The 11468-nt window shown below is 39.7% G+C and overlaps 1 protein-coding gene across 1 annotated transcript; it reads left to right on the top strand.

The window, feature by feature from the left end:
• The first annotated feature begins 684 nt into the window (after positions 1–684).
• ANKRD1 (ankyrin repeat domain 1) lies at positions 685–9892 on the top strand. Its single transcript, XM_002820967.5, has 9 exons — positions 685–992; positions 1646–1825; positions 2726–2863; positions 3004–3111; positions 4150–4248; positions 5712–5810; positions 6123–6221; positions 6362–6460; positions 9023–9892. Exons 1-9 carry the CDS (start codon positions 966–968, stop codon positions 9131–9133), a joined length of 960 nt encoding a protein of 319 aa, XP_002821013.2. The 5' UTR covers positions 685–965; the 3' UTR covers positions 9134–9892.
• The last annotated feature ends 1576 nt before the right edge of the window (positions 9893–11468 follow it).

The raw sequence follows: 11468 nt of genomic DNA, 5'->3' as shown, positions 1-11468 counted from the left end.
TATATATATATATATATATATATATATAGTATTTTTAGTAGAGATGGGATTTTGCCATGTTGCCCAGGCTAGTATCGAACACCTAAGATAAGCAATCTTCCTGTCTCTGCCTCCCAAAATGTTGGGATTACAGGTGTGAGCTACTGCGCCCGGCCAATAGCTGGTTTCATATACTCTATTTCTTGACCACTCTGATCCATTTTGAAGTAAAAATGCTCCAATTATTATGCTGTTTTAGAACACAGTGAGCATGTCATGTGCTAATTATGGCCAGTGACATCATAAAAGAAAAGTGCATTACTGAATGCTTTCAATTTCTTATAATGATGGTAAGGTGGCATGTCATGGGGCCTATTTAGCCCCAGACATCACTCCAAAGAATTCCAAACAGATATAGACAAGTGCCCTTAGGGCCCAGATCCCTTCCCCTCAGGCTGTTTACCCAGGGAATAGGATGTCCTGGGGCAAGTTTCCCCTAAGTGAAGTGTTGATAAGTCTGCTTATCGGAAAGATATTACTGAGGGTGTGATATGTAGGGCATCTACATTTTCTTGATAGGTAGTCATATGAAAGCTGACAAAGAAAAAAAAGGGCAGTGATGTGGTGCAATGTCAACAGACAGCTGTCCCCTGCCTCTTGACAAATAGGATGACTTGCATTGCTGAGCGGTGTGATCACCACCAAAGGAATGGCCCTCTCACATTTCTTCCTGATTCACATATTCAGCGGGGTTAGCTTGTCCTCCCCTCCCTCTTCAGCTTCCCAGACACTGAGTCTGGAATGAAAATTCACCTGCCTCTGAGTTTGCTCCTAATGGGGGCGGGAGTGTTACTTGGGTTCCCAGGTTGGAAGATTATCTCACCCGGCCCCAGCTATATAAGCTGACCGGTGTGGAGGGGCCCAGCAGGGCCAACTCCAGGGATTCCTTCCACGACAGAAAAATATACAAGACTCCTTCAGCCAACATGATGGTACTGAAAGTAGAGGAACTGGTATGTAAGATGCATTAATTTTATAAAATGAAAACTGGTTCATCTTGGTTTTTATTTGAAAATTGAAATGCCCTTTGCTTTCAGATGTAATGCAAAGGAACTCTGAAAATGTCATATATGGAAAAAGGTTGATGTGATGAAACAAGTGAAATTGGAAAAAAAAAATAGAGCTACCAGTAATGAATTCTCTGCATATTTCCTATTTAATATCTTCTCCTTTGGTTTTATTACTACAGTGTGGAATCACATGTAGTTATCAAAATGTCTTAGGGAAGAAGTGTTATTGAAAGAATGTAAACCTGGAAACTTTACAATAAGGCTAAGCTCATCAAAAGTGCCTAAAGTTGAGTTTTAATTAAGTAGAGAAGGTTTGTGATTTTCCTAAAAGAAATGTGATTAAGCAGACTAAAAGTAGATTTAAATATGTCAACCTAACCCAAACTTTGATTTAACCAAGAGAGTAGGACAAGCACCTGAAGGTAATTCTGGGACAATTGTAGCAGTGTGCATCGCAGCTTGAGATCTGAGAGTGCACTGCTCAAAGGTGGCTGTTCCCAGGGGAGAAGGACCAAGAGCCTCCTGCAGCACTGTCTGTGAAGAATGACCCAGGACGAGGCTGCTACTTCTGACCCTGCCATCTTCTTCCCTCATAGGTCACTGGGAAGAAGAATGGCAATGGGGAGGCAGGGGAATTCCTTCCTGAGGATTTCAGAGATGGAGAGTATGAAGCTGCTGTTACTTTAGAGAAGCAGGAGGATCTGAAGACACTTCTAGCCCACCCTGTGACCCTGGGGGAGCAACAGTGGAAAAGTGAGAAACAACGAGAGGCAGAGGTGAGAGCTGTCTGTGGAATCCACTAGTAGGATGTTGGGACTGGGGTAGGGAATGGAAATGTCAGGGAAGGAGAAGAGAGAAACAAACCCAATCATTAAGATGTTTCTTTACCAGATTCTAACCCATAAAGAGGCAACTTGTATGGAACAGGTTTTGGGAAATAATTCTTTGACAAGACTATGACCTCTGAATTCTGAATCAATGAATAAATGTGCTGTGACCATGTTTTGATTGAAAGATACACATGTCCAGTGAATTCCTGATGTTACACACCATGTAGTTAATCCCAAGCAAGGGAGGTCTCTTTTTCTCAATAACATGGTCTGTGGTCCATAGATCATTGTTTAACCGTTTGCTGTCTGTGTTGACACAATCTGTGTTTCTGGGTGAATTTTCATTAATTACTAACACAGATAAAATTTGCTTTAGTTAGCTGTGGTCCCTGGACAGTCTGTTTTAGAAGGCTCTGCTTAGTGAAAGAGAATGACATTGATATTTCAGAGCTTAACATTTACTGCTAGATTCTTTTTATCATGCTCAAAAATTAAACCAAGTTTTGAGCACAATTTTAAAAATCCTTTAAAAATCTAGGACTTGTTTATGGCATTAATTACAAAGTCATCACTTAGAGACAAGATCGTGTCCTCAATTAGTCAAGGGTTGATTCTACAAGCAACAGAGGTAAAGATGATGGCAATTAGCTGAAAATTAGACCCCCAGATAAATATCTGAATAAGAAATCCCTAAAATGAAGTCAAAGATTTATATAATTTTTAAAAAATGTTTTTGCTCAAACTGTTCACATGTTTATCTGAGACCTTGCAGATTTAGTTTAGACACAACAAGAATGCTTGTCAGTAGAACTCACCATATTTTTGAAATACGAATTTCTTTTTTAGCTCAAAAAGAAAAAACTAGAACAAAGATCAAAGCTTGAAAATTTAGAAGACCTTGAAATAATCATTCAACTGAAGAAAAGGAAAAAATACAGGAAAACTAAAGTTCCAGTTGTAAAGGAACCAGAACCTGAAATCATTGTAAGGGCTTTTTTTTGGTTTCCAGTAATACATGTCCAGTGTTGTGCTACAGGGGAGCAAATACCTGTGGAGGGTTTTACTGAATGTTGGCAAGCTCACGGTAACTCTCATGCTATATATCTATATTTTTTTGGCTTTAGACGGAACCTGTGGATGTGCCTATGTTTCTGAAGGCTGCTCTGGAGAATAAACTGCCAGTAGTAGAAAAATTCTTGTCAGACAAGAACAACCCAGATGTTTGTGATGAGGTAAGACTCATGCAAAGCACTGCAAAATCCAGCTCATTAATTTTATGTTTCTTATGCTTTACTCTAGTCTTGCTAATATAGTGCCAAAGTCCTTCCACCTGAAACAGTTTCCCCAGCTGTTGCTGTGTATGCCAGGGGCCTAATAAGAGAGTTCAGTGGTCCAAAAAATAAATAGATATTGCATCAGTGCTACAGATTGCATTGCTTTTTGCACTCATATACATCTGGCTGATTTTTCAGTTTTTCTTTAACTTCTTAGATCCTTGTGATAAGACTTTTAAGGTGGGCCAAAAAGTCACCTTTAGAGATATATTATTAGCATCATCTTTGATTGAAACCAAACACGTCAACACTGTCTAAGAAATCTGGAGATTGGAGTTCAGGGGCCAGTTGTACCACTACTTGGCTATTTGGTTTTGAGCAGCTAATTTGCATCCTCTGGGCCATAGTTTCCTTATCTGTAAACATGGGGCATTGGAGTGAAATAATGCCTAAAGTTGTTCCAGCTCTAATAGTTCATTAGCCCATTCAAATAAAGCCAATTTATCAAAAATCACTAATCCTTTTGTATTCTTTCCCCCATGAAGTGAAATTGGGGATCACTTCTGAAGTTGAACTAAAAACATGTCTCCCATTCTCCTAAAAATGAGTGGAAACTTTTTGATAGTCAGTCTAGCAACAGTCCCAGATGCAAGAAAACTGTCTGATCTGCATGGTAATGCTACATGAACAAGGAAGGTGCAAGATAGTAGAAACGGAGATGTCAGCATTTAGATAGTTTTGAGCCTTTAAGTTCACACTCCTCAATGTAGGCCTTTGAGCCCTTAGAAATGTATGTTGACGGAAGCTCAAATATTAGTTGCAGGATAATTGTTCTGATTCTGCAATTTTAGTTAACTTTGACATTTCTATTCATAAAGAAGCACTTGAGTTTCTATCAGTTAGGTCATCAGAATCTCCAGCTTCATAGCTCTTAAAAGGGTTTACGCACATTTTTATATTTATTGCTATCTCTGTTTAAAATCTCTGTTCTGATAGTATAAACGGACAGCTCTTCATAGAGCATGCTTGGAAGGACATTTGGCAATTGTGGAGAAGTTAATGGAAGCTGGAGCCCAGATCGAATTCCGTGATATGGTAAATATATTTCTTTGCTTGGGAATGAGCCAAAAGAAGTAGACTACATGAAGCTCCGGAAAACCTCCAATGCAAAACCGAGCTGATTGGATTGAAAATTGATCTGAGAGAACTAGGCAAAAGCTCATTTCTCCAAATAAAGAAAAGTTGGGAGATGAGAGTAGGTCATGTGAAAATATTTTCCATACATACTGAAAATAGAGGAATATTTCAGGGAAAAGAAGGAAGTGAAAGCTGTTAAACTGAATTCAATATCCTCATCAGTGAGTTAGTCATTCATTTTCGACACTTGCCTTTCAACAGCCTTGTCCCTCCATTGTTCACAGGGCAGCCTGCTCATGGTTGGCTGCCAGCAACATATAAGAATTCTTTAGCTGCACACTTTATATGATAGATGCCAATTGTTACCAGTGAGATTTGGGGCTAGACTGCATATGAAATGAATTGCATCTGTGGAAAGTAGCTGCTATTCAGACCTCAATAATTCAATCACTGTGATTTCTACAAAGACCAGTATGCAGCATAATTTATGAACTGAAGATTGAGCTGGGAAAATTCTTTATGTATTTAAATGCAGCTCATTTTGACTTTATAGCAAAGCGGAAACGGGATATCAAAGAAATCCAAGGGACTTGGCCAAAATTGAATCCAAAACATAAACACATTGAAAAAAAAAAATCAAGAAAGAAAATAAGAAGTTTGCATGGAAACTAAAAATCATGAATGTGGGATTAAGGCCAGGGGCATACCAACCACATAGATCAGTGAGGAGAGGGTCTCCTAGGGGTAACTACACACATTACAACTGTAGACACAAGTGACTACAGTTGAGGTACAGAGGCTGTGCTAGCAAAAATGAGAGCAGAAAACCCACAGAGGTAGAGAAAGAGTGACAGGGACCTTAGATGAGGTGTCAGATCCAGATTAAAATATTTTGGAAGGGACTACTTTTATTCTGCCAAAATTTTTAAATACATGTGTTTAGAACTTTTGTGTACATTTGACAAAAGAAGTTAGAAGTTCCAGGCAGAGGGGAGTTTGACTATGTATTCTGCCTGTTATTAATTGTGTTTCCTTGGGCTAGAAACTTGAACTTTTTGGAACCTGGTTTTTCTTATCTGCAAAATGTGCATAGTAACACCTACCTCAAAATGTTGCTGGAAGAATCAAGGTGTCTAGAGTGTAGCACCATGTTGGCATGAGAAATGTCTCCATAAATGGCCATTCTTATTCTTTTAAAACATTATTAGATTTATTAAGAGCCTCCTAATAAGACACACATATGCACACACACACACACGTAATTTAGCTAACACATTTGGTAAGAACCTTCGACTCCAGTTAGAATTGTCAATCTAGATGGGGACAACTCATTATTATCACGGATGCCCTAGCAACCAGGTTCTAATTCCCCAGACCACATTCTCCTTCACATTATCGGGTCTTCTTGTCTCCCGGTATAGCTTGAATCCACAGCCATCCACTGGGCAAGCCGTGGAGGAAACCTGGATGTTTTAAAATTGTTGCTGAACAAAGGAGCAAAAATTAGCGCCCGAGATAAGGTATTTCTTCTTCTCCTTCTCCCTTCATTCACCCCTTCCCCCTCCCTGCCCCCCATCCTTCTCCACTTTTCCCACTCTTCCCCCTCCCCCTCCTCCTTCTCCCCTACCCGCCCTCCCTTCCTCTCCCACCCGACCTCCCCTCCTCCCCCACCCCTCCATCTCCTAACCTCGCCTCTCCATTAAAGTCATCTGGAGGCCCATGCTGTGTGCAGGCACCCTAGTGACCACTTCTCCCCCTCGCACATGTCTTGAGGTCTGGGACAGCCTCTGTCCTCATTCCTAGCGAATCAGCAGCGTTTTCCAATTTTCCAGTTGCTCAGCACAGCGCTGCATGTGGCGGTGAGGACTGGCCACTATGAGTGCGCGGAGCATCTTATCGCCTGTGAGGCAGACCTCAACGCCAAAGACAGAGTGAGTAGCTGGACACGCTCGAGTTTCCCAAAGCTTCATTGCTTTTCTATTTGGAATCACTCCCCCAAGCCTGGGTGCCCTTGCAGGACCCACTTCCTGGCCTCAGACCCACCTTGAACCTGTTGACTCTGCTTCTCTAGGAAGGAGATACCCCGTTGCATGATGCGGTGAGACTGAACCGCTATAAGATGATCCGACTCCTGATTATGTATGGCGCGGATCTCAACATCAAGAACTGTGTAAGTACTGGAAACAAGAAACACCACTTGCAAGCTTTCCAATTTCCAGGAGCATTTCTTAAATAGGTGAAACTACTCCCACAATGGCAGTATTTGAGGGGTCTTCGATGGTCTAAATGCCCCTGACCATTTCCCTGAGGACAATGTTTATCTTGGCTAGGACTCAGGTCACATGGCCAGATATGGGGGAAGCCATAGATACTGCTATGACCTCAGTGCCTGATACAGTGCATAGTAATTCTTTTACAATTTGGTATTGGAAATGAAAGATAGTCAAAATTTGCTCATCCCCACAAACACCTAGAAGTCCAACCTGCCTTGGCCATTTCTGTCTGTGCAAGAGCTGAGGAAGTTAGAAATAAAGGCATCCACCATTTCCAAAATGTCCTAAAATTCCACAAGGGTCAGTGCATCCAGTGAACTAAGGTTAATCAATATCCAATCTGAGTAATTCAGAAAGTCCCTTTCCTCCTTATAGCAATGTGAAATGTCACCATTTTCTTCCAGGGGTAGCTGTGCTTTTGCCTGTATTTTTTTCAGATAATTTCTATCCATTCTCCACTTGGATTTGTCTTCACATCTCTCAAAATAATTTCCTATATTTAGGCCCTGAAAATTCTTGTATAAGTACATATTAATTTAACTTCATCTGTAAGCAGGGAACATAACCAACTTTTCCTCATGGTCTCAATTTCCAGACAAACATCATCTAATATAAGCTTAAAAAATATTGCCCAGAGGAACAGGTATAAATTTCTGAAGAAATAATTTTAAAGAAGCTTTTGAAGAATCACTTTACAAAAAAGAGTGGGTAGGGTGGAGGGAAACTCAGTCATCATATAAATGCAAATAATTTTCTCCCCTTATTTGTGTTGCAAAGACTGAGAGGAATATCTTATCGTTTAAAACAAATCTGGCTTGGTGACAGGATCAAAGAATGGTGATAAATGAAGATTGCTTGGGATGGGAAAGTGTTAACAGTAGGGCTTCCTCAGTCTAGATATTAGAATTGATCCTATCTAATAATTTTTTAAACTATCAGAAAAAGAGCAGGTTCAATGAAATCTTGAAAGCTGCAGAAAATGTGAGGATTTTTTTTTCAGATAGTGAGACACTACCAGCAGAGACAAATAGCATACAGGTTTAGGGAGACTGTGTAAGTAGCCAGAAAAATCACAATATAAATTTCAATGGAGAGAAGTGCAAGGAATTTATGGAAGAGTAGCCCAAAATATACAAATAGGGCTCAGGGTTCTGAATTATCAGTTAGATCTTAGCATCAGGTTTATGGAACTATTAATGTCATTGACTCAATGGATTGATGTTTCCCCCAAAGATCAATACCCTTTTGATGCCATCTTAAGGAGATTGGGAGCAGCATACAATATTTTCTCATTATCCAAAACTGTATATTCATGTCTACTGATGATTGTTCCTAGAGAAAGACACTACAGAGGTGGGGAAGTTCCAAAATGAAGGTTATAGGGCCACTAATTTAAATACCTACAAATCTCATAATCTGAATGCAGACTGAACACACTGTGCCGGGGAGATGGCATAAGTGACTTCAATGTGTGGCTGTCAGGGTCTGTGCACATAACTCTTTTAAAGGTGGCCCTTCCCCAACCCAGTCTATGTTGCTCTGTGGAACCATGGGTACCATGTTGTTAACTCTTCTGATTTTTTCATAGAAGTCACAAATCCAGTTGGGAAATCTCTTGGTTTCCAATTGTTGCCAATTCATGCTAATCTTAACAAAAATCTAAGTTTTGTTTGGGTCAAAACAAAACAGGTCTCTATTCTGGTTTGCATCTCAAAGCTGCCAATTTGCAGTCGCTGGGTTAAAAAGAAACTTCTCAATGAATAGAGATGGAAAAATTCTTATCTATAGATAAGAATTGAGAGATGACATGGTTTTAATATATTTAAATCTTGAGACATGTGCATAAGGGAAATCAAAATTTTGTCTCAAAAATTATTTGTTCACACATGTCATTGCCATCAACTCCAAGAAAAATACATTTCCTGGGACAGTCCATTGAAAATTCTGACAAGTTAGGAAAAATCTGCTCCCAGGAACAGTAATAGTACCCAAGCAGTACCTGAGTCCTTAAGCCAAGTTATTGATGCAGCTCATTTACCATCAATTCTTATCAATCAAAGAACAATCGTTCAAATGGATAGGCACTGATTCTTGGTCCAAGAGGCATGCTCCCACCTCCGGGAGTCCATTCCACAGGACACTGGAAGATGTATGGAGACATTTTATAAATTTCAAAATGACTTGAGGTGCTCTTGACACTTAACGTCTAGGGACAAGGGATTTTACCAATACCTGGGATGGTCCCACGTGAAAAAGATTTTTGCTGTAAAATGGCAAAAGCATCCCTCTGAGAAACAGTGAAAGGCTGGTTTGAGTATAAACTGCAGATCACTCCTAGTGGAAACCGTAAAACACTGTTATAACATATACCTAATCCTTACCTCATGAAACACACAGAGAACGTGAATTTACAGATGTCACCCGCCTGAAAGTCAAGTTTCCTTATCTCATTTGATTAGGCTGGGAAGACGCCGATGGATCTGGTGCTACACTGGCAGAATGGAACCAAAGCAATATTTGACAGCCTCAAAGAGAACTCCTACAAGACCTCTCGCATAGCTACATTCTGAGGCAAACGACAGACTCTTAATCAGTAAATGTTCACTGGCATTTTGAAGGCATGGCCCAAGAGAAGAGACACTAGCCATAAAATCTAGTTTCTATTTATCAACGTGTTGTGAAGATGTACCTAATGAAGTTTTAAGAAAGCACAGGGTTATAGGTGTTTAAATTTCCTTTAGTAAAACTCTATTTATTGTTATGTATTCCTATTTATTTATTTACTGCCATGCTACTGATATTCAGACCTTCATGATCATCCATTTGGTGAGCAGAGCTTCATTTGTATATAACACTTTCAGAGCCTTCCCACCCATAGGTAGTTCTTAAACCAGGTGAAAGAGCAAAGTTTAAGTGCCTACTTATGTGTCATTTGCTCATTTAAGAGTTTTTAAGAGAGGGCTGATTATCACAGCCCTCTTTTCTCCTGAATTTTTAATGCAGAAGTTTGAATGAAGCAAGGGAAGGCATGTAGGGACAGGAAAGAAAACAATGGAAGGAAAGTGATTCTGTGAAAAGGACAGTGAAGCCAGCTATTTTACCCCCAGGCTGGATTTTTTTTTTTTTTTTTTTTACTGAGTACACAGAGTACCCAGGTGAAGAGAACGTCATAAGTGTAAGTGCAAGTCAGTGGAAGGAGCGGCAAACTGGGACATGCAGAATTGAATTTGCTCAAAAAAGATGAAAGGAAATGCAAACTGTAAATGTATAAATGTATATTGTATTGTATGTACATTTTATATTCATAATAAAGGCAATCAAACTCTAAACCTCTAAGTCCTTCTATAAGTGTGGTGGAAATGTCCTATATGAAAAAAAAAAAGCTATGTAGGAGGGTTTTTTTTTTTCCATTGTTTTCCAAGTTTTGCAGATTAGAAATGTCCCGTACAACAGCACTTCCAGTATTTAATATGTATACAGATCACCTGGGGATCTGGTTAAAATGCAGATTTCTGATTCAGCTGGTCTCAGGTGGGGCCTGAGATTCTGCTTTTCTGATAAGCTCCCAGGTGACGGGCCACGAAATGCCACCACCACACTGAGCAGCTAGGCTGAGAGCCATAAAGACACAAAGGAATTCTAGCGAGATTTCAGTCCCAGTGGTGTGTAAAAAGAGACCCCTGGTGTTCAGAATGATTTCTGCATGGTAAACCCGCATTCCTTAAGAAATTCCCATTGAGGCTTAACTAGTGATTTTTTTTAAATTTAAATTTTAAGTTCTGGGGTACATGTGCAGGATGTGCAGGGGTGTTACATAGGTAAATGTGTGCCATGGTGGTTTGTTGCACCTATCAACCCATCACTTAGGTATTAAGCCCAGCATGCATTAGCTATTTTTCCTGATGTTCTCCCTCCTCCCATCCCACCCCCATACAGGTCCCAGTGTATTTTGTTCCCCTCCCTGTGTCCATGTGTTCTCATTGTTCAGCTCCCACTTATAAGTGAGAACATGTGGTGTTTGGTTTTCTGCTCCTGTGTTAATTTGCTAAGAATAATGGCCTCTAGCTGCATTCATGTCCCTGCCAAGGACATGATCTCATTATTTTTATGGCTGCATAGTATTCCATGGTGTATATCTACCATATTTTCTTTATCCAGTCTATTATTGATGGGCATTTGGGTTGGTTCCATGTCTTTACAATTGTGAATAGTGCTACAATGAACATATGCATGCATGTATCTTTGTAGTAGAATGATTTATATTCCTTTGGGTATATACCCAATAATGGGATTGCTAGGTCAAATGGTATTTCTGGTTCTAGATCTTTGAGGAATCACCACACCATTTTCCACAATGGATGAACTAATTTACATTCCCATCAACAGCATAAAAGTGTTCCTATTTTTCTGCAACCTCGCCAGCATCTGTTATTTCGTGACTTTTTAAATAATTGCCATTCAGACTCTATCCATCTGACGAAGCTCTAACATCCAGAATCTACAAGGAACTTAAATTTACAAGAAAAAACAACCCCATCAAAAAGTGGGCAAAGGACACGAACAGATACTTCTCAAAAGAAGACATTCATGTGACCAACAAACATCTGGAAAAGAAAGCTCAATATTACTGATCATTAGAAAAATGCAGATTAACTAGAGATTTAACAATTCTTGTGGACAGGGACTGGCAATGTCAAAGACCTCCCAGGAGAGAACACACAGGTCCATGATTTTTGACCTCCAGACCACCACAATAAAACTAATATCACAATAAAGGGAGTCACAATTTTTTTTGGTTTTCTAGTGCATACAAAAGTTATGTTTACATTATCCTGTGGTTTAATAATTGTGCTATAGCACGATGTCTAAAAAACACTGTACCTACCTTAACTTAAAAACACTTTA

This window comes from Pongo abelii, chromosome 8, assembly GCF_028885655.2.
Source record: "Pongo abelii isolate AG06213 chromosome 8, NHGRI_mPonAbe1-v2.0_pri, whole genome shotgun sequence".
Classification (NCBI taxonomy): Eukaryota; Metazoa; Chordata; class Mammalia; order Primates; family Hominidae; genus Pongo; species Pongo abelii.
The sequence above is the reverse complement of the archived record's forward strand: the minus strand, read 5'-3'. Positions and strand labels throughout refer to the sequence as shown.